General features: G+C 48.0%; 1 protein-coding gene across 5 annotated transcripts in view; it reads right to left on the minus strand.

The window, feature by feature from the left end:
• PPP2R5D (protein phosphatase 2 regulatory subunit B'delta) overlaps positions 1-25,170 on the minus strand; it is a 60,772-nt gene that overhangs the window by 8,587 nt on the left and 27,015 nt on the right. For all 5 annotated transcript variants that reach the window (XM_073558990.1, XM_073558988.1, XM_073558989.1 and 2 more), the window contains 5 exons: positions 24,125-24,255; positions 23,977-24,036; positions 23,750-23,858; positions 23,476-23,529; positions 22,841-23,011 (listed from right to left, as the gene is read on the minus strand). In XM_073558990.1, the coding sequence (XP_073415091.1) occupies positions 22,841-23,011; positions 23,476-23,529; positions 23,750-23,858; positions 23,977-24,036; positions 24,125-24,255 (525 nt within the window). The remainder of the gene's footprint in view (positions 1-22,840; positions 23,012-23,475; positions 23,530-23,749; positions 23,859-23,976; positions 24,037-24,124; positions 24,256-25,170) is intronic.

Here is a 25,170-nt window from a genome sequence, read left to right on the forward strand (position 1 = left end):
ATACACCGTGTGACATCACCGCCCTCACTCAGTGACATCACCATCCACAGACTGATCTGCTACATACACCGTGTGATAACACCGCCCTCACTCAGTGACATCACCATCCACAGACTGATCTGCTACATACACTGTGTGACATCACCGCCCTCAGTGACTTCACCATCCACAGACTGATCTACTACATACACCGTGTGACATCACCGCCCTCAGTGACATCACCATCCACAGACTGAGCTGCTACATACATTGTGTGACATCACCGCCCTCAGTGACATCACCATCCACAGAGTGATCTGCTACATACACTGTGTGACATCACCACCCTCACTCAGTGACATCACCATCCTCAGACTGAGCTGCTACATACACTGTGTGACATCACCACCCTCACTCAGTGACATCACCAACCACAGACTGATCTGCTACATACACCGTGTGACATCACCGCCCTCACTCAGTGACATCACCATCCAACCAGACTAATCTGCTACATACACTGTGTTCCACTTAAATTGGATTTAAGTGTCATAAAGATGTAATTTTTTGTTTTTCAAATAAGCTCATAGATGGTATTGTGTATCAGGGCTCTTTGGATCACTGAAATCAATCTCAAATTCCTGTGATAATTAGTTTACCAGGTGAGCCCAATTAAAGGAAAACTACTTAAGAATGATGTTCCACATTATTAAGCAGGGCACAGGTTTCAAGGAATTTAGGAAAGAAAAAGGATCTCTCTGCTGCTGAAAAGCATCAAATAGTGCAATGCCTTGGTCAAGAGATGAAAACATTAGATATTTCCCAAAAATTTAAAACGTGATCATCGTACTGTTAAGAGATTTGTGGTTGATTCTGAGCACAGACGTGTTTGTGCTGATAAAGGCAGAATGAGGAAGGTTTCTGCCAGGCAAGTTCATCGGATTAAGAGAGCGGCTGCTAAAAAGCCATTACAAACCAGCAAACAGATATTTAAAGCTGCTGGTGCCTCTGGAGTCCCTCGAACCTCAAGGTGTAGGATCCTTCAAAGGCTTGCTGTGGTGCATAAACCTACTATTCAGCCACCCCTAAACAGTGTTCACAAGCAGAAATGGTTGCAGTGGCCCAGACATACATGAAGACTAATTTTCATCCAGTCTTGTTTACTGATGAGTGTCGCGCAACCCTGGATGGTCCAGATGGATGGAGTAGTGGATGGTTGGTGGATGGCCACTATGTCCCAACAAGGCTGCGACGTCAGCAAGGAGGTGGAGGAGTCATGTTTTGGGCCGGAATCATGGGGAAACAGCTGATGGGGCTCTTTAAGGTTCCTGAAGGTGTGAAAATGACCTCTGCAAAGTATATAGAGTTTCTGACTGACAGCTGTCTTCCATGGTATAAAAAGCAGAAATGTGCCTTCAGGAGCAAAATCATCTTCATGCATGACACTGCCCCATCTCATGCTGCAAAGAATACCTCTGATCATTGGCTGCTATGGGCATAAAAGGAGATAAACTCATGGTGTGGCCACCATCTTCCCCTGACCTCAACCCTATAGAGAACCTTTGGAGTATCATCAAACAAAAGATCTATGAGGGTGGGAGGCCGTTCACATCAAAACAGCAGCTCTGGGGGCTATTCTGACTTCATGCAAAGAAATCCAAGCAGAAACTCTCCAAAAACTCACAAGTTCAATGGATGCAAGAATTGTGAAGGTGATGTCACAGAAGGGTTCCTATGTTACCATGTAACTTGGCCTGTTAGGATGTTTTGGAGTTAAATATCCTTTTTGTTCAGTGAATGTGACCTCCTAATGCTGCAAATTCCACAAATGAACATTTTCAGTTCTTTAAAACAGATCAAATGTTTAGAAATTCTACTGTGCCTAATAATTTGGAACAGTGCAATTTGAGCTTTTATTCATTTTAGAGATTATACTGTTATCATTGGGAGGTTTCTTCAATAAAGTTCGATGTATAATCTACCGGGTGATGACTTTTATTAGCCTGAGTGTCATTTGTAACGACTATTTAGGAAAATCAGAGAAAAATATAATTTGCATAATAATTTGGAACACAGTGTACACCGTGTGACATCACCGCCCTCACTCAGTGACATCACCATCCACAGACAGATCTGCTACATACACCGTGTGACATCACCGCCCTCAGTGACATCACCATCCACAGACTGAGCTGCTACATACATTGTGTGACATCACCGCCCTCAGTGACATCACCATCCACAGACTGATCTGCTACATACACTGTGTGACATCACCACCCTCACTCAGTGACATCACCATCCACAGACTGATCTACTACATACACCGTGTGACATCACCGCCCTCAGTGACATCACCATCCACAGACTGAGCTGCTACATACATTGTGTGACATCACCGCCCTCAGTGACATCACCATCCACAGACTGATCTGCTACATACACTGTGTGACATCACCACCCTCACTCAGTGACATCACCATCCACAGACTGAGCTGCTACATACACTGTGTGACATCACCACCCTCACTCAGTGACATCACCAACCACAGACTGATCTGCTACATACACCGTGTGACATCACCGCCCTCACTCAGTGACATCACCATCCACAGACTGATCTGCTACATACACTGTGTGACATCACCACCCTCACTCAGTGACATCACCATCCACAGACTGATCTACTACATACACCGTGTGACATCACCGCCCTCAGTGACATCACCATCCACAGACTGAGCTGCTACATACATTGTGTGACATCACCGCCCTCAGTGACATCACCATCCACAGACTGATCTGCTACATACACTGTGTGACATCACCACCCTCACTCAGTGACATCACCATCCACAGACTGAGCTGCTACATACACTGTGTGACATCACTACCCTCACTCAGTGACATCACCAACCACAGACTGATCTGCTACATACACCGTGTGACATCACCGCCCTCACTCAGTGACATCACCATCCACAGACTGAGCTGCTACATACACTGTGTGACATCACCACCCTCACTCAGTGACATCACCAACCACAGACTGATCTGCTACATACACCGTGTGACATCACCGCCCTCAGTGACTTCACCGCCAACCACAGACTGAGCTGCTACATACAATGTGTGACATCACCATCCACAGACTGAGCTGCTACATACACTGTGTGACATCACCACCCTCACTCAGTGACATCACCATCCACAGACTGAGCTGCTACATACACTGTGTGACATCACCACCCTCACTCAGTGACATCACCAACCACAGACTGATCTGCTACATACACTATGTGACATCACCATCCAAAGACGGATCTGCTACATACACTGTGTGACATCACCGCCCTCACTCAGTGACATCACCATCCACAGACTGATCTGCTACATACACCGTGTGACATCACCGCCCTCACTCAGTGACATCACCATCCACAGACTGATCTGCTACATACACCGTGTGACATCACTGCCCTCACTCAGTGACATCACCATCCAACCAGACTGATCTGCACCATCCAACCAGACTGATCTGCTACATACACTGTGTTCCACTTAAATTGGATTTAAGTGTCATAAAGATGTAATTTTTTGTTTTTCAAATAAGCTCATAGATGGTATTGTGTATCAGGGCTCTTTGGATCACTGAAATCAATCTCAAATTCCTGTGATAATTAGTTTACCAGGTGAGCCCAATTAAAGGAAAACTACTTAAGAATGATGTTCCACATTATTAAGCAGGGCACAGGTTTCAAGGAATTTAGGAAAGAAAAAGGATCTCTCTGCTGCTGAAAAGCATCAAATAGTGCAATGCCTTGGTCAAGAGATGAAAACATTAGATATTTCCCAAAAATTTAAAACGTGATCATCGTACTGTTAAGAGATTTGTGGTTGATTCTGAGCACAGACATGTTTGTGCTGATAAAGGCAGAATGAGGAAGGTTTCTGCCAGGCAAGTTCATCGGATTAAGAGAGCGGCTGCTAAAAAGCCATTACAAACCAGCAAACAGATATTTAAAGCTGCTGGTGCCTCTGGAGTCCCTCGAACCTCAAGGTGTAGGATCCTTCAAAGGCTTGCTGTGGTGCATAAACCTACTATTCAGCCACCCCTAAACAGTGTTCACAAGCAGAAATGGTTGCAGTGGCCCAGACATACATGAAGACTGATTTTCATACAGTCTTGTTTACTGATGAGTGTCGAGCAACCCTGGATGGTCCAGATGGATGGAGTAGTGGATGGTTGGTGGATGGCCACTATGTCCCAACAAGGCTGCGACGTCAGCAAGGAGGTGGAGGAGTCATGTTTTGGGCCGGAATCATGGGGAAACAGCTGATGGGGCTCTTTAAGGTTCCTGAAGGTGTGAAAATGACCTCTGCAAAGTATATAGAGTTTCTGACTGACAGCTGTCTTCCATGGTATAAAAAGCAGAAATGTGCCTTCAGGAGCAAAATCATCTTCATGCATGACAATGCCCCATCTCATGCTGCAAAGAATACCTCTGATCATTGGCTGCTATGGGCATAAAAGGAGATAAACTCATGGTGTGGCCACCATCTTCCCCTGACCTCAACCCTGTAGAGAACCTTTGGAGTATCATCAAACAAAAGATCTATGAGGATGGGAGGCCGGTCACATCAAAACAGCAGCTCTGGGGGCTATTCTGACTTCATGCAAAGAAATCCAAGCAGAAACTCTCCAAAAACTCACAAGTTCAATGGATGCAAGAATTGTGAAGGTGATGTCACAGAAGGGTTCCTATGTTACCATGTAACTTGGCCTGTTAGGATGTTTTGGAGTTAAATATCCTTTTTGTTCAGTGAATGTGACCTCCTAATGCTGCAAATTCCACAAATGAACATTTTCAGTTCTTTAAAACAGATCAAATGTTTAGAAATTCTACTGTGCCTAATAATTTGGAACAGTGCAATTTGAGTTTTTAGTCATTTTAGAGATTATACTGTTATTATTACGAGGTTTCTTCAATAAAATTCGATGTATAATCTACCGGGTGATGACTTTTATTAGCCTGAGTGTCATTTGTAACGACTATTTAGGAAAATCAGAGAAAAATATCATTTACATAATAATTTGGAACACAGTGTACACCGTGTGACATCACCGCCCTCACTCAGTGACATCACCATCCACAGACTGATCTGCTACATACACCGTGTGACATCACCGCCCTCACTCAGTGACATCACCATCCACAGACTGATCTGCTACATACACCGTGTGACATCACCGCCCTCACTCAGTGACATCACCATCCACAGACGGATCTGCTACATACACCGTGTGACATCACCGCCCTCACTCAATGACATCACCATCCACAGACTGATCTGCTACATACACCGTGTGACATCACCGCCCTCACTCAGTGACATCACCATCCACAGACTGATCTGCTACATACACCGTGTGACATCACCGCCCTCACTCAGTGACATCACCATCCACAGACTGATCTGCTACATACACCGTGTGACATCACTGCCCTCACTCAGTGACATCACCATCCAACCAGACTGATCTGCACCATCCAACCAGACTGATCTGCTACATACACTGTGTTCCACTTAAATTGGATTTAAGTGTCATAAAGATGTAATTTTTTGTTTTTCAAATAAGCTCATAGATGGTATTGTGTATCAGGGCTCTTTGGATCACTGAAATCAATCTCAAATTCCTGTGATAATTAGTTTACCAGGTGAGCCCAATTAAAGGAAAACTACTTAAGAATGATGTTCCACATTATTAAGCAGGGCACAGGTTTCAAGGAATTTAGGAAAGAAAAAGGATCTCTCTGCTGCTGAAAAGCATCAAATAGTGCAATGCCTTGGTCAAGAGATGAAAACATTAGATATTTCCCAAAAATTTAAAACGTGATCATCGTACTGTTAAGAGATTTGTGGTTGATTCTGAGCACAGACATGTTTGTGCTGATAAAGGCAGAATGAGGAAGGTTTCTGCCAGGCAAGTTCATCGGATTAAGAGAGCGGCTGCTAAAAAGCCATTACAAACCAGCAAACAGATATTTAAAGCTGCTGGTGCCTCTGGAGTCCCTCGAACCTCAAGGTGTAGGATCCTTCAAAGGCTTGCTGTGGTGCATAAACCTACTATTCAGCCACCCCTAAACAGTGTTCACAAGCAGAAATGGTTGCAGTGGCCCAGACATACATGAAGACTGATTTTCATACAGTCTTGTTTACTGATGAGTGTCGAGCAACCCTGGATGGTCCAGATGGATGGAGTAGTGGATGGTTGGTGGATGGCCACTATGTCCCAACAAGGCTGCGACGTCAGCAAGGAGGTGGAGGAGTCATGTTTTGGGCCGGAATCATGGGGAAACAGCTGATGGGGCTCTTTAAGGTTCCTGAAGGTGTGAAAATGACCTCTGCAAAGTATATAGAGTTTCTGACTGACAGCTGTCTTCCATGGTATAAAAAGCAGAAATGTGCCTTCAGGAGCAAAATCATCTTCATGCATGACAATGCCCCATCTCATGCTGCAAAGAATACCTCTGATCATTGGCTGCTATGGGCATAAAAGGAGATAAACTCATGGTGTGGCCACCATCTTCCCCTGACCTCAACCCTGTAGAGAACCTTTGGAGTATCATCAAACAAAAGATCTATGAGGATGGGAGGCCGGTCACATCAAAACAGCAGCTCTGGGGGCTATTCTGACTTCATGCAAAGAAATCCAAGCAGAAACTCTCCAAAAACTCACAAGTTCAATGGATGCAAGAATTGTGAAGGTGATGTCACAGAAGGGTTCCTATGTTACCATGTAACTTGGCCTGTTAGGATGTTTTGGAGTTAAATATCCTTTTTGTTCAGTGAATGTGACCTCCTAATGCTGCAAATTCCACAAATGAACATTTTCAGTTCTTTAAAACAGATCAAATGTTTAGAAATTCTACTGTGCCTAATAATTTGGAACAGTGCAATTTGAGTTTTTAGTCATTTTAGAGATTATACTGTTATTATTACGAGGTTTCTTCAATAAAATTCGATGTATAATCTACCGGGTGATGACTTTTATTAGCCTGAGTGTCATTTGTAACGACTATTTAGGAAAATCAGAGAAAAATATCATTTACATAATAATTTGGAACACAGTGTACACCGTGTGACATCACCGCCCTCACTCAGTGACATCACCATCCACAGACTGATCTGCTACATACACCGTGTGACATCACCGCCCTCACTCAGTGACATCACCATCCACAGACTGATCTGCTACATACACCGTGTGACATCACCGCCCTCACTCAGTGACATCACCATCCACAGACGGATCTGCTACATACACCGTGTGACATCACCGCCCTCACTCAATGACATCACCATCCACAGACTGATCTGCTACATACACCGTGTGACATCACCGCCCTCACTCAGTGACATCACCATCCACAGACTGATCTGCTACATACACCGTGTGACATCACCGCCCTCACTCAGTGACATCACCATCCACAGACTGATCTGCTACATACACCGTGTGACATCACCGCCCTCACTCAGTGACATCACCATCCAACCAGACTGATCTGCACCATCCAACCAGACTGATCTGCCACATACACTGTGTTCCACTTAAATTGGATTTAAGTGTCATAAAGATGTAATTTTTTGTTTTTCAAATAAGCTCATAGATGGTATTGTGTATCAGGGCTCTTTGGATCACTGAAATCAATCTCAAATTCCTGTGATAATTAGTTTACCAGGTGAGCCCAATTAAAGGAAAACTACTTAAGAATGATGTTCCACATTATTAAGCAGGGCACAGGTTTCAAGGAATTTAGGAAAGAAAAAGGATCTCTCTGCTGCTGAAAAGCATCAAATAGTGCAATGCCTTGGTCAAGAGATGAAAACATTAGATATTTCCCAAAAATTTAAACGTGATCATCGTACTGTTAAGAGATTTGTGGTTGATTCTGAGCACAGACATGTTTGTGCTGATAAAGGCAGAATGAGGAAGGATTTTGCCAAGCAAGTTCATCGGATTAAGAGAGCGGCTGCTAAAAAGCCATTACAAACCAGCAAACAGATATTTAAAGCTGCTGGTGCCTCTGGAGTCCCTCGAACCTCAAGGTGTAGGATCCTTCAAAGCCTTGCTGTGGTGCATAAATCTACTATTCAGCCACCCCTAAACAGTGTTCACAAGCAGAAATGGTTGCAGTGGCCCAGACATACATGAAGACTGATTTTCATACAGTCTTGTTTACTGATGAGTGTCGAGCAACCCTGGATGGTCCAGATGGATGGAGTAGTGGATGGTTGGTGGATGGCCACTATGTCCCAACAAGGCTGCGACGTCAGCAAGGAGGTGGAGGAGTCATGTTTTGGGCCGGAATCATGGGGAAACAGCTGATGGGGCTCTTTAAGGTTCCTGAAGGTGTGAAAATGACCTCTGCAAAGTATATAGAGTTTCTGACTGACAGCTGTCTTCCATGGTATAAAAAGCAGAAATGTGTCTTCAGGAGCAAAATCATCTTCATGCATGACAATGCCCCATCTCATGCTGCAAAGAATACCTCTGATCATTGGCTGCTATGGGCATAAAAGGAGATAAACTCATGGTGTGGCCACCATCTTCCCCTGACCTCAACCCTATAGAGAGCCTTTGGAGTATCATCAAACAAAAGATCTATGAGGGTGGGAGGCCGGTCACATCAAAACAGCAGCTCTGGGAGGCTATTCTGACTTCATGCAAAGAAATCCAAGCAGAAACTCTCCAAAAACTCACAAGTTCAATGGATGCAAGAATTGTGAAGGTGATGTCACAGAAGGGTTCCTATGTTACCATGTAACTTGGCCTGTTAGGATGTTTTGGAGTTAAATATCCTTTTTGTTCAGTGAATGTGACCTCCTAATGCTGCAAATTCCACAAATGAACATTTTCAGTTCTTTAAAACAGATCAAATGTTTAGAAATTCTACTGTGCCTAATAATTTGGAACAGTGCAATTTGAGCTTTTATTCATTTTAGAGATTATACTGTTATCATTGGGAGGTTTCTTCAATAAAATTCGATGTATAATCTACCGGGTGATGACTTTTATTAGACTGACTGTCATTTGTAACGACTATTTAGGAAAGTCAGAGAAAAATATCATTTGCATAATAATTTGGAACACAGTGTACACCGTGTGACATCACCGCCCTCACTCAGTGACATCACCATCCACAGACTGATCTGCTACATACACAGTGTGACATCACCGCCCTCACTCAGTGACATCACCATCCACAGACTGATCTGCTACATACACCGTGTGACATCACCGCCCTCACTCAGTGACATCACCATCCTCAGACTGATCTGCTACATACACCGTGTGACATCACCGCCCTCACTCAGTGACATCACCATCCACAGACTGATCTGCTACATACACCGTGTGACATCACCACCCTCACTCAGTGACATCACCATCCACAGACTGATCTGCTACATACACCGTGTGACATCACCGCCCTCACTCAGTGACATCACCATCCTCAGACTGATCTGCTACATACACCGTGTGACATCACCGCCCTCACTCAGTGACATCACCATCCACAGACTGAGCTGCTACATACACCGTGTGACATCACCGCCCTCACTCAGTGACATCACCATCCACAGACTGAGCTGCTATATACTGTGTGACATCAGCACCCTCACTCAGTGACATCACCATCCACAGACTGAGCTGCTACATACACCGTGTGACATCACCACCCTCACTCAGTGACATCACCATCCTCAGACTGAGCTGCTATATACTGTGTGACATCAGCACCCTCACTCAGTGACATCACCATCCACAGACTGAGCTGCTACATACACCGTGTGACATCACCGCCCTCACTCAGTCACATCACCATCCTCAGACTGAGCTGCTACATACTGTGTGACATCAGCACCCTCACTCAGTGACATCATCATCCACAGACTGAGCTGCTACATACACCGTGTGACATCACCGCCCTCTCTCAGTGACATCACCATCCTCAGACTGAGCTGCTACATACTGTGTGACATCAGCACCCTCACTCAGTGACATCATCATCCAGTGACATCATCATCCACAGACTGAGCTGCTACATACACCGTGTGACATCACCGCCCTCACTCAGTGACATCACCATCCACAGACTGAGCTGCTACATACACCATGTGACATCACCACCCTCACTCAGTAACCACCATCCACAGACTGATCTGCTACATACACCGTGTGACATCACCGCCCTCACTCAGTGACATCACCATCCACAGACTGATCTGCTACATACACCGTGTGACATCACCACCCTCACTCAGTGACATCACCATCCACAGACTGAGCTGCTACATACAACGTGTGACATCACCGCCCTCACTCAGTGACATCACCATCCACAGACTGAGCTGCTACATACTGTGTGACATCAGCACCCTCACTCAGTGACATCACCATCCACAGACTGAGCTGCTACATACAACGTGTGACATCACCGCCCTCACTCAGTGACATCACCATCCTCAGACTGATCTGCTACATACACCGTGTGACATCACCGCCCTCACTCAGTGACATCACCATCCACAGACTGAGCTGCTACATACACCGTGTGACATCACCGCCCTCACTCAGTGACATCACCATCCACAGACTGAGCTGCTACATACACCGTGTGACATCACCGCCCTCACTCAGTGACATCACCATCCACAGACTGAGCTGCTACATACTGTGTGACATCAGCACCCTCACTCAGTGACATCACCATCCACAGACTGAGCTGCTACATACACCGTGTGACATCACCGCCCTCACTCATCACCATCCACAGACTGATCTGCTACATACACCGTGTGACATCACCACCCTCACTCAGTGACATCACCATCCTCAGACTGAGCTGCTATATACTGTGTGACATCAGCACCCTCACTCAGTGACATCACCATCCACAGACTGAGCTGCTACATACACCGTGTGACATCACCGCCCTCACTCAGTGACATCACCATCCTCAGACTGAGCTGCTACATACTGTGTGACATCAGCACCCTCACTCAGTGACATCATCATCCACAGACTGAGCTGCTACATACACCGTGTGACATCACCGCCCTCACTCAGTGACATCACCATCCACAGACTGAGCTGCTACATACACCATGTGACATCACCACCCTCACTCAGTAACCATCATCCACAGACTGATCTGCTACATACACCGTGTGACATCACCGCCCTCACTCAGTGACATCACCATCCACAGACTGATCTGCTACATACACCGTGTGACATCACCACCCTCACTCAGTGACATCACCATCCACAGACTGAGCTGCTACATACTGTGTGACATCACCACCTTCACTCAGTAACCACCATCCACAGACTGATCTGCTACATACACCGTGTGACATCACCGCCCTCACTCAGTGACATCACCATCCACAGACTGATCTGCTACATACACCGTGTGACATCACCACCCTCACTCAGTGACATCACCATCCACAGACTGAGCTGCTACATACACCGTGTGACATCACCGCCCTCACTCAGTGACATCACCATCCTCAGACTGAGCTGCTACATACTGTGTGACATCAGCACCCTCACTCAGTGACATCATCATCCACAGACTGAGCTGCTACATACACCGTGTGACATCACCACCCTCACTCAGTGACATCACCATCCACACACTGAGCTGCTACATACACCGTGTGACATCACCGCCCTCACTCAGTAACATCACCATCCTCAGACTGAGCTGCTACATACTGTGTGACATCAGCACCCTCACTCAGTGACATCACCATCCACAGACTGAGCTGCTACATACACCGTGTGACATCACCGCCCTCACTCAGTGACATCACCATCCTCAGACTGAGCTGCTACATACTGTGTGACATCAGCACCCTCACTCAGTGACATCATCATTCACAGACTGAGCTGCTACATACACCATGTGACATCACCGCCCTCACTCAGTGACATCATCATCCACAGACTGAGCTGCTACATACACCGTGTGACATCACCACCCTCACTCAGTGACATCATCATCCACAGACTGAGCTGCTACATACACCATGTGACATCACCACCCTCACTCAGTAACCACCATCCACAGACTGATCTGCTACATACACCGTGTGACATCACCGCCCTCACTCAGTGACATCACCATCCACAGACTGATCTGCTACATACACCGTGTGACATCACCACCCTCACTCAGTGACATCATCATCCACAGACTGAGCTGCTACATACACCGTGTGACATCACCGCCCTCACTCAGTGACATCACCATCCACAGACTGATCTGCTACATACACCGTGTGACATCACCACCCTCACTCAGTGACATCACCAACCACAGACTGAGCTGCTACATACACCGTGTGAAATCACCGCCCTCACTCAGTGACATATCATCCACAGACTGAGCTGCTACATACACCGTGTGACATCACCGCCCTCACTCAGTGACATCACCATCCACAGACTGAGCTGCTACTTACTGTGTGACATCAGCACCCTCACTCAGTGACATCACCAACCACAGACTGAGCTGCTACATACACCGTGTGACATCACCGCCCTCACTCAGTGACATATCATCCACAGACTGAGCTGCTACATACACCGTGTGACATCACCGCCCTCACTCAGTGACATCACCATCCTCAGACTGAGCTGCTACATACTGTGTGACATCAGCACCCTCACTCAGTGACATCACCATCCACAGACTGATCTGCTACATAAACCGTGTGACATCACCACCCTCACTCAGTGACATCATCATCCACAGACTGAGCTGCTACATACACCGTGTGACATCACCGCCCTCACTCAGTGACATCACCAACCAGACTGATCTGCTACATACACCGTGTGACATCACCGCCCTCACTCAGTGACATCACCATCCAACAACAGACTGATCTGCTACATACACTGTGTGACATCACCGCCCTCACTCAGTGACATCACCAACCAGACTGATCTGCTACATACACCGTGTGACATCACCGCCCTCACTCAGTGACATCACCAACCAGACTGATCTGCTACATACACCGTGTGACATCACCGCCCTCACTCAGTGACATCACCATCCAACCACAGACTGATCTGCTACATACACCGTGTGACATCACCACCCTCACTCAGTAACATCACTATCCACACACTGATCTGCTACATACACCGTGTGACATCACCACCCTCACTCAGTGACATCACCATCCACAGACTGATCTGCTACATACACCGTGTGACATCACCGCCCTCACTCAGTGACATCACCATCCACAGACTGATCTGCTACATACACCGTGTGACATCACCGCCCTCACTCAGTGACATCACCATCCACAGACTGATCTGCTACATACACCGTGTGATAACACCGCCCTCACTCAGTGACATCACCATCCACAGACTGATCTGCTACATACACTGTGTGACATCACCGCCCTCAGTGACTTCACCATCCACAGACTGATCTACTACATACACCGTGTGACATCACCGCCCTCAGTGACATCACCATCCACAGACTGAGCTGCTACATACATTGTGTGACATCACCGCCCTCAGTGACATCACCATCCACAGAGTGATCTGCTACATACACTGTGTGACATCACCACCCTCACTCAGTGACATCACCATCCTCAGACTGAGCTGCTACATACACTGTGTGACATCACCACCCTCACTCAGTGACATCACCAACCACAGACTGATCTGCTACATACACCGTGTGACATCACCGCCCTCACTCAGTGACATCACCATCCAACCAGACTAATCTGCTACATACACTGTGTTCCACTTAAATTGGATTTAAGTGTCATAAAGATGTAATTTTTTGTTTTTCAAATAAGCTCATAGATGGTATTGTGTATCAGGGCTCTTTGGATCACTGAAATCAATCTCAAATTCCTGTGATAATTAGTTTACCAGGTGAGCCCAATTAAAGGAAAACTACTTAAGAATGATGTTCCACATTATTAAGCAGGGCACAGGTTTCAAGGAATTTAGGAAAGAAAAAGGATCTCTCTGCTGCTGAAAAGCATCAAATAGTGCAATGCCTTGGTCAAGAGATGAAAACATTAGATATTTCCCAAAAATTTAAACGTGATCATCGTACTGTTAAGAGATTTGTGGTTGATTCTGAGCACAGACGTGTTTGTGCTGATAAAGGCAGAATGAGGAAGGTTTCTGCCAGGCAAGTTCATCGGATTAAGAGAGCGGCTGCTAAAAAGCCATTACAAACCAGCAAACAGATATTTAAAGCTGCTGGTGCCTCTGGAGTCCCTCGAACCTCAAGGTGTAGGATCCTTCAAAGGCTTGCTGTGGTGCATAAACCTACTATTCAGCCACCCCTAAACAGTGTTCACAAGCAGAAATGGTTGCAGTGGCCCAGACATACATGAAGACTAATTTTCATCCAGTCTTGTTTACTGATGAGTGTCGAGCAACCCTGGATGGTCCAGATGGATGGAGTAGTGGATGGTTGGTGGATGGCCACTATGTCCCAACAAGGCTGCGACGTCAGCAAGGAGGTGGAGGAGTCATGTTTTGGGCCGGAATCATGGGGAAACAGCTGATGGGGCTCTTTAAGGTTCCTGAAGGTGTGAAAATGACCTCTGCAAAGTATATAGAGTTTCTGACTGACAGCTGTCTTCCATGGTATAAAAAGCAGAAATGTGCCTTCAGGAGCAAAATCATCTTCATGCATGACAATGCCCCATCTCATGCTGCAAAGAATACCTCTGATCATTGGCTGCTATGGGCATAAAAGGAGAAGAACTCATAGAGTGGCCACCATCTTCCCCTGACCTCAACCCTATAGAGAACCTTTGGAGTATCATCAAACAAAAGATCTATGAGGGTGGGAGGCCGTTCACATCAAAACAGCAGCTCTGGGGGCTATTCTGACTTCATGCAAAGAAATCCAAGCAGAAACTCTCCAAAAACTCACAAGTTCAATGGATGCAAGAATTGTGAAGGTGATGTCACAGAAGGGTTCCTATGTTACCATGTAACTTGGCCTGTTAGGATGTTTTGGAGTTAAATATCCTTTTTGTTCAGTGAATGTGACCTCCTAATGCTGCAAATTCCACAAATGAACATTTTCAGTTCTTTAAAACAGATCAAATGTTTAGAAATTCTACTGTGCCTAATAATTTGGAACAGTGCAATTTGAGCTTTTATTCATTTTAGAGATTATACTGTTATCATTGGGAGGTTTCTTCAATAAAGTTCGATGTATAATCTACCGGGTGATGACTTTTATTAGCCTGAGTGTCATTTGTAACGACTATTTAGGAAAATCAGAGAAAAATATAATTTGCATAATAATTTGGAACACAGTGTACACCGTGTGACATCACCGCCCTCACTCAGTGACATCACCATCCACAGACGGATCTGCTACATACACCGTGTGACATCACCGCCCTCAGTGACATCACCATCCACAGACTGAGCTGCTACATACATTGTGTGACATCACCGCCCTCAGTGACATCACCATCCACAGACTGATCTGCTACATACACTGTGTGACATCACCACCCTCACTCAGTGACATCACCATCCACAGACTGATCTGCTACATACACCGTGTGACATCACCGCCCTCAGTGACATCACCATCCACAGACTGAGCTGCTACATACATTGTGTGACATCACCGCCCTCAGTGACATCACCATCCACAGACTGATCTGCTACATACACTGTGTGACATCACCACCCTCACTCAGTGACATCACCATCCACAGACTGAGCTGCTACATACACTGTGTGACATCACCACCCTCACTCAGTGACATCACCAACCACAGACTGATCTGCTACATACACCGTGTGACATCACCGCCCTCAGTGACATCACCATCCACAGACTGATCTGCTACATACACTGTGTGACATCACCACCCTCACTCAGTGACATCACCATCCACAGACTGATCTACTACATACACCGTGTGACATCACCGCCCTCAGTGACATCACCATCCACAGACTGAGCTGCTACATACATTGTGTGACATCACCGCCCTCAGTGACATCACCATCCACAGACTGATCTGCTACATACACTGTGTGACATCACCACCCTCACTCAGTGACATCACCATCCACAGACTGAGCTGCTACATACACTGTGTGACATCACCACCCTCACTCAGTGACATCACCAACCACAGACTGATCTGCTACATACACCGTGTGACATCACCGCCCTCACTCAGTGACATCACCATCCACAGACTGAGCTGCTACATACACTGTGTGACATCACCACCCTCACTCAGTGACATCACCAACCACAGACTGATCTGCTACATACACCGTGTGACATCACCGCCCTCAGTGACTTCACCGCCAACCACAGACTGAGCTGCTACATACAATGTGTGACATCACCATCCACAGACTGAGCTGCTACATACACTGTGTGACATCACCACCCTCACTCAGTGACATCACCATCCACAGACTGAGCTGCTACATACACTGTGTGACATCACCACCCTCACTCAGTGACATCACCAACCACAGACTGATCTGCTACATACACTATGTGACATCACCATCCAAAGACGGATCTGCTACATACACTGTGTGACATCACCGCCCTCACTCAGTGACATCACCATCCACAGACTGATCTGCTACATACACCGTGTGACATCACCGCCCTCACTCAGTGACATCACCATCCACAGACTGATCTGCTACATACACCGTGTGACATCACCGCCCTCACTCAGTGACATCACCATCCACAGACGGATCTGCTACATACACCGTGTGACATCACCGCCCTCACTCAATGACATCACCATCCACAGACTGATCTGCTACATACACCGTGTGACATCACCGCCCTCACTCAGTGACATCACCATCCACAGACTGATCTGCTACATACACCGTGTGACATCACCGCCCTCACTCAGTGACATCACCATCCACAGACTGATCTGCTACATACACCGTGTGACATCACCGCCCTCACTCAGTGACATCACCATCCAACCAGACTGATCTGCACCATCCAACCAGACTGATCTGCTACATACACTGTGTTCCACTTAAATTGGATTTAAGTGTCATAAAGATGTAATTTTTTGTTTTTCAAATAAACTCATAGATGGTATTGTGTATCAGGGCTCTTTGGATCACTGAAATCAATCTCAAATTCCTGTGATAATTAGTTTACCAGGTGAGCCCAATTAAAGGAAAACTACTTAAGAATGATGTTCCACATTATTAAGCAGGGCACAGGTTTCAAGGAATTTAGGAAAGAAAAAGGATCTCTCTGCTGCTGAAAAGCATCAAATAGTGCAATGCCTTGGTCAAGAGATGAAAACATTAGATATTTCCCAAAAATTTAAACGTGATCATCGTACTGTTAAGAGATTTGTGGTTGATTCTGAGCACAGACATGTTTGTGCTGATAAAGGCAGAATGAGGAAGGTTTCTGCCAGGCAAGTTCATCGGATTAAGAGAGCGGCTGCTAAAAAGCCATTACAAACCAGCAAACAGATATTTAAAGCTGCTGGTGCCTCTGGAGTCCCTCGAACCTCAAGGTGTAGGATCCTTCAAAGCCTTGCTGTGGTGCATAAATCTACTATTCAGCCACCCCTAAACAGTGTTCACAAGCAGAAATGGTTGCAGTGGCCCAGACATACATGAAGACTGATTTTCATACAGTCTTGTTTACTGATGAGTGTCGAGCAACCCTGGATGGTCCAGATGGATGGAGTAGTGGATGGTTGGTGGATGGCCACTATGTCCCAACAAGGCTGCGACGTCAGCAAGGAGGTGGAGGAGTCATGTTTTGGGCCGGAATCATGGGGAAACAGCTGATGGGGCTCTTTAAGGTTCCTGAAGGTGTGAAAATGACCTCTGCAAAGTATATAGAGTTTCTGACTGACAGCTGTCTTCCATGGTATAAAAAGCAGAAATGTGCCTTCAGGAGCAAAATCATCTTCATGCATGACAATGCCCCATCTCATGCTGCAAAGAATACCTCTGAGTCATTGGCTGCTATGGGCATAAAAGGAGATAAACTCATGGTGTGGCCACCATCTTCCCCTGACCTCAACCCTATAGAGAGCCTTTGGAGTATCATCAAACAAAAGATCTATGAGGGTGGGAGGCCGGTCACATCAAAACAGCAGCTCTGGGAGGCTATTCTGACTTCATGCAAAGAAATCCAAGCAGAAACTCTCCAAAAACTCACAAGTTCAATGGATGCAAGAATTGTGAAGGTGATGTCACAGAAGGGTTCCTATGTTACCATGTAACTTGGCCTGTTAGGATGTTTTGGAGTTAAATATCCTTTTTGTTCAGTGAATGTGACCTCCTAATGCTGCAAATTCCACAAATGAACATTTTCAGTTCTTTAAAACAGATCAAATGTTTAGAAATTCTACTGTGCCTAATAATTTGGAACAGTGCAATTTGAGTTTTTATTCATTTTAGAGATTATACTGTTATCATTGGGAGGTTTCTTCAATAAAATTCGATGTATAATCTACCGGGTGATGACTTTTATTAGACTGACTGTCATTTGTAACGACTATTTAGGAAAGTCAGAGAAAAATATCATTTACATAATAATTTGGAACACAGTGTACACCGTGTGACATCACCGCCCTCACTCAGTGACATCACCATCCACAGACTGATCTGCTACATACACAGTGTGACATCACCGCCCTCACTCAGTGACATCACCATCCACAGACTGATCTGCTACATACACCGTGTGACATCACCGCCCTCACTCAGTGACATCACCATCCTCAGACTGATCTGCTACATACACCGTGTGACATCACCGCCCTCACTCAGTGACATCACCATCCACAGACTGATCTGCTACATACACCGTGTGACATCACCACCCTCACTCAGTGACATCACCATCCACAGACTGATCTGCTACATACACCGTGTGACATCACCGCCCTCACTCAGTGACATCACCATCCTCAGACTGATCTGCTACATACACCGTGTGACATCACCGCCCTCACTCAGTGACATCACCATCCACAGACTGAGCTGCTACATACACCGTGTGACATCACCGCCCTCACTCAGTGACATCACCATCCACAGACTGAGCTGCTATATACTGTGTGACATCAGCACCCTCACTCAGTGACATCACCATCCACAGACTGAGCTGCTACATACACCGTGTGACATCACCACCCTCACTCAGTGACATCACCATCCTCAGACTGAGCTGCTATATACTGTGTGACATCAGCACCCTCACTCAGTGACATCACCATCCACAGACTGAGCTGCTACATACACCGTGTGACATCACCGCCCTCACTCAGTCACATCACCATCCTCAGACTGAGCTGCTACATACTGTGTGACATCAGCACCCTCACTCAGTGACATCATCATCCACAGACTGAGCTGCTACATACACCGTGTGACATCACCGCCCTCTCTCAGTGACATCACCATCCTCAGACTGAGCTGCTACATACTGTGTGACATCAGCACCCTCACTCAGTGACATCATCATCCAGTGACATCATCATCCACAGACTGAGCTGCTACATACACCGTGTGACATCACCGCCCTCACTCAGTGACATCACCATCCACAGACTGAGCTGCTACATACACCATGTGACATCACCACCCTCACTCAGTAACCACCATCCACAGACTGATCTGCTACATACACCGTGTGACATCACCGCCCTCACTCAGTGACATCACCATCCACAGACTGATCTGCTACATACACCGTGTGACATCACCACCCTCACTCAGTGACATCACCATCCACAGACTGAGCTGCTACATACAACGTGTGACATCACCGCCCTCACTCAGTGACATCACCATCCACAGACTGAGCTGCTACATACTGTGTGACATCAGCACCCTCACTCAATGACATCACCATCCACAGACTGAGCTGCTACATACAACGTGTGACATCACCGCCCTCACTCAGTGACATCACCATCCTCAGACTGATCTGCTACATACACCGTGTGACATCACCGCCCTCACTCAGTGACATCACCATCCACAGACTGAGCTGCTACATACACCGTGTGACATCACCGCCCTCTCTCAGTGACATCACCATCCTCAGACTGAGCTGCTACATACTGTGTGACATCAGCACCCTCACTCAGTGACATCATCATCCAGTGACATCATCATCCACAGACTGAGCTGCTACATACACCGTGTGACATCACCGCCCTCACTCAGTGACATCACCATCCACAGACTGAGCTGCTACATACACCATGTGACATCACCACCCTCACTCAGTAACCACCATCCACAGACTGATCTGCTACATACACCGTGTGACATCACCGCCCTCACTCATCACCATCCACAGACTGATCTGCTACATACACCGTGTGACATCACCACCCTCACTCAGTGACATCACCATCCTCAGACTGAGCTGCTATATACTGTGTGACATCAGCACCCTCACTCAGTGACATCACCATCCACAGACTGAGCTGCTACATACACCGTGTGACATCACCGCCCTCACTCAGTGACATCACCATCCTCAGACTGAGCTGCTACATACTGTGTGACATCAGCACCCTCACTCAGTGACATCATCATCCACAGACTGAGCTGCTACATACACCGTGTGACATCACCGCCCTCACTCAGTGACATCACCATCCACAGACTGAGCTGCTACATACACCATGTGACATCACCACCCTCACTCAGTAACCACCATCCACAGACTGATCTGCTACATACACCGTGTGACATCACCGCCCTCACTCAGTGACATCACCATCCACAGACTGATCTGCTACATACACCGTGTGACATCACCACCCTCACTCAGTGACATCACCATCCACAGACTGAGCTGCTACATACTGTGTGACATCACCACCTTCACTCAGTAACCACCATCCACAGACTGATCTGCTACATACACCGTGTGACATCACCGCCCTCACTCAGTGACATCACCATCCACAGACTGATCTGCTACATACACCGTGTGACATCACCACCCTCACTCAGTGACATCACCATCCACAGACTGAGCTGCTACATACACCGTGTGACATCACCGCCCTCACTCAGTGACATCACCATCCTCAGACTGAGCTGCTACATACTGTGTGACATCAGCACCCTCACTCAGTGACATCATCATCCACAGACTGAGCTGCTACATACACCGTGTGACATCACCACCCTCACTCAGTGACATCATCATCCACAGACTGAGCTGCTACATACACCGTGTGACATCACCGCCCTCACTCAGTAACATCACCATCCTCAGACTGAGCTGCTACATACTGTGTGACATCAGCACCCTCACTCAGTGACATCACCATCCACAGACTGAGCTGCTACATACACCGTGTGACATCACCGCCCTCACTCAGTGACATCACCATCCTCAGACTGAGCTGCTACATACTGTGTGACATCAGCACCCTCACTCAGTGACATCATCATTCACAGACTGAGCTGCTACATACACCATGTGACATCACCGCCCTCACTCAGTGACATCATCATCCACAGACTGAGCTGCTACATACACCGTGTGACATCACCACCCTCACTCAGTGACATCATCATCCACAGACTGAGCTGCTACATACACCATGTGACATCACCACCCTCACTCAGTAACCACCATCCACAGACTGATCTGCTACATACACCGTGTGACATCACCGCCCTCACTCAGTGACATCACCATCCACAGACTGATCTGCTACATACACCGTGTGACATCACCACCCTCACTCAGTGACATCATCATCCACAGACTGAGCTGCTACATACACCGTGTGACATCACCGCCCTCACTCAGTGACATCACCATCCACAGACTGATCTGCTACATACACCGTGTGACATCACCACCCTCACTCAGTGACATCACCAACCACAGACTGAGCTGCTACATACACCGTGTGAAATCACCGCCCTCACTCAGTGACATATCATCCACAGACTGAGCTGCTACATACACCGTGTGACATCACCGCCCTCACTCAGTGACATCACCATCCACAGACTGAGCTGCTACTTACTGTGTGACATCAGCACCCTCACTCAGTGACATCACCAACCACAGACTGAGCTGCTACATACACCGTGTGACATCACCGCCCTCACTCAGTGACATATCATCCACAGACTGAGCTGCTACATACACCGTGTGACATCACCGCCCTCACTCAGTGACATCACCATCCTCAGACTGAGCTGCTACATACTGTGTGACATCAGCACCCTCACTCAGTGACATCACCATCCACAGACTGATCTGCTACATAAACCGTGTGACATCACCACCCTCACTCAGTGACATCATCATCCACAGACTGAGCTGCTACATACACCGTGTGACATCACCGCCCTCACTCAGTGACATCGTCATCCACAGACTGAGCTGCTACATACACCGTGTGACATCACCGCCCTCACTCAGTGACATCATCATCCAGACTGATCCGCTACATACTGTGTGACATCAGCACCCTCACTCAGTGACATCACCATCCACAGACTGATCTGCTACATAAACCGTGTGACATCACCACCCTCACTCAGTGACATCATCATCCACAGACTGAGCTGCTACATACACCGTGTGACATCACCGCCCTCACTCAGTGACATCATCATCCACAGACTGAGCTGCTACATACACCGTGTGACATCACCACCCTCACTCATCACCATCCAATCACTGGGTATGCCTCCTCTATAGGGAGAGTCCATACAGGAGGCGACTACCTGAAAGTGGGGGCTGGACACGCACTGCGCCAGCTGCCTGAACAGAGGCTCCATGATCTTGGTAAATTCTGACGGCTCCATAACATCTAATATCTCTTCCAGTTCATTCAAGAACATCACCTCTTTGGGGCTGTGAGTCCGAGGCCAGAAGCGGAGGAGTCCAGAGATGACCTGAGGGGCACATACAGCCATCACGTGCCATGTCATGTACACCGAGCACCTGGATATGGCATTACAATGACGCAGCACGGACGTGGTCCAGGGGCTGCGTTACAGCACGGACGTGGTCCAGGGGCTGCGTTACAGCACGGACGTGGTCCAGGGGCTGCGTTACAGCACGGACGTGGTCCAGGGGCTGCGTTACAGCACGGACGTGGTCCAGGGGCTGCGTTACAGCACGGACGTGGTCCAGGGGCTGCGTTACAGCACGGACGTGGTCCAGGGGCTGCGTTACAGCACGGACGTGGTCCAGGGGCTGCGTTACAGCACGGACGTGGTCCAGGGGCTGCGTTACAGCACGGACGTGGTCCAGGGGCTGCGTTACAGCACGGACGTGGTCCAGGGGCTGCGTTACAGCACGGACGTGGTCCAGGGGCTGCGTTACAGCACGGACCCATGCAATTCCTTATACTCACTGGGTCGGTCAGGGTACTGTCCTTCTCCAAGAACTGCACCACACAGTAAGCCAGCTGTAGAGAGGAAGAGAGACAAGTGGAGGTCACCACTGTGCTGCCAGGGAGGTGATCTGACATGAAGGGCATAGGGTACACGGTCTGGGGGAGTACAGTTCCCCAGGTCACATGGCCGGAGGGATGGACACATGATTGGATGATGCAGAGCTCCTTTCCCTCAGCACATGACCTGTTCCCAGTACACTGGTCTTCGGGGGTAGCCCGCCATGACAGTTACCTGCGGGTGGTAGACACTCAGAGACTTGGCCTTGTGTAGAGGGAGGAGGACTCGGATCAGGAACATCTTGTGCTCTTCCTTCAGGGGAAGCGCGAAACCATTAATGATACTGAAATATAAGAGTGGTGGTGAAGTGACACCAGGGTGACGCCATCTGCAGCACCCTGCCCCCATCATGCCACGCTCGGCCACAAGCCATCACCATTCATGGCAGAGCAGACACCCACCTGCCCAGGATCTCCAGGAGCTCAGCGATCCCGTTGTGATGTTCTGTCTCGTAAATAAATCTAAAAGAAAAAGCAAAAGATGAAGGAGGCGGCGTCACCAGAGGCCGGTCGGAGTGCAGCCGACGCCATGATTGCACACGGGGACAACCTGTAGAAGATGTTATTAATGTGCCGCCTCATGTAGGCCCGCAGCCCCAGGAACTTCCCGTAGATCCGATGCAGAATGGTCTTCAGGAAGTCTCGCTCTCGGGGGTCTTCACTGTCAAAAAGATCCAGGAGCTGAGGTGACAAGCAAGGGGCACACGTCACAGCCACGCCAGGCAAGGAGGTCCCCACCACATACCTGTCATAGCTACGCCAGTCAAGGAGGTCCATGTCACAGACATTAGGCACAGTAGTCCCCCCAACACAGTCATGGAGGTCTCAGCCATACACAACAGCCACATGAGGCACAGAGGTCCCCGTCACACACACACGTCACAGCCACACCAGGCACAGCTGTCCACACTTCACAGCCACGGAGGTCCCTGTTGAACACACGTCACAGCTACACCAGGTACGGAGGTCCCCGCCGCACACACGTCACAGCCACACCAGGCACGGAGGTCTCAACCGCACACACATCACAGCCACACCAGGTACGGAGGTCCCGTCACACACACGTCACAGCCACACCGGGTACGGAGGTCCCCGTCACACACACACGTCACAGCCACACCAGGTACGGAGGTCCCTGCCGCACACACGTCACAGCCACACCAGGTACGGAGGTCACCGTCACACACGTCACAGCCACATTGGGTACGGCGGTCCCCGCCGCACACACACCAGGCACAGCTGTCCACACCTCACAACCACGGAGGTCCCTGTTGAACACACGTCACAGCTACACCAGGTACGGAGGTCCCCGCCGCACACACGTCACAGCCACACCAGGCACGGAGGTCTCAACCGCACACACATCACAGCCACACCAGGTACGGAGGTCCCGTCACGCACACGTCACAGCCACACCATACAAGAAGGTCCCCGTCACACACGCGTCACAGCCACACCGGGTACGGAGGTCCCCGTCACACACACACACGTCACAGCCACACCAGGTACGGAGGTCCCTGCCGCACACACTTCACAGCTACACCAGGTACGGAGGTCCCCGCCGCACACACGTCACAGCCACACCAGGCACGGAGG

Source organism: Dendrobates tinctorius, unplaced genomic scaffold (assembly GCF_039654945.1).
Source record: "Dendrobates tinctorius isolate UK_male_01 unplaced genomic scaffold, ASM3965494v1 ptg000264l, whole genome shotgun sequence".
NCBI lineage: Eukaryota > Metazoa > Chordata > Amphibia > Anura > Dendrobatidae > Dendrobates > Dendrobates tinctorius.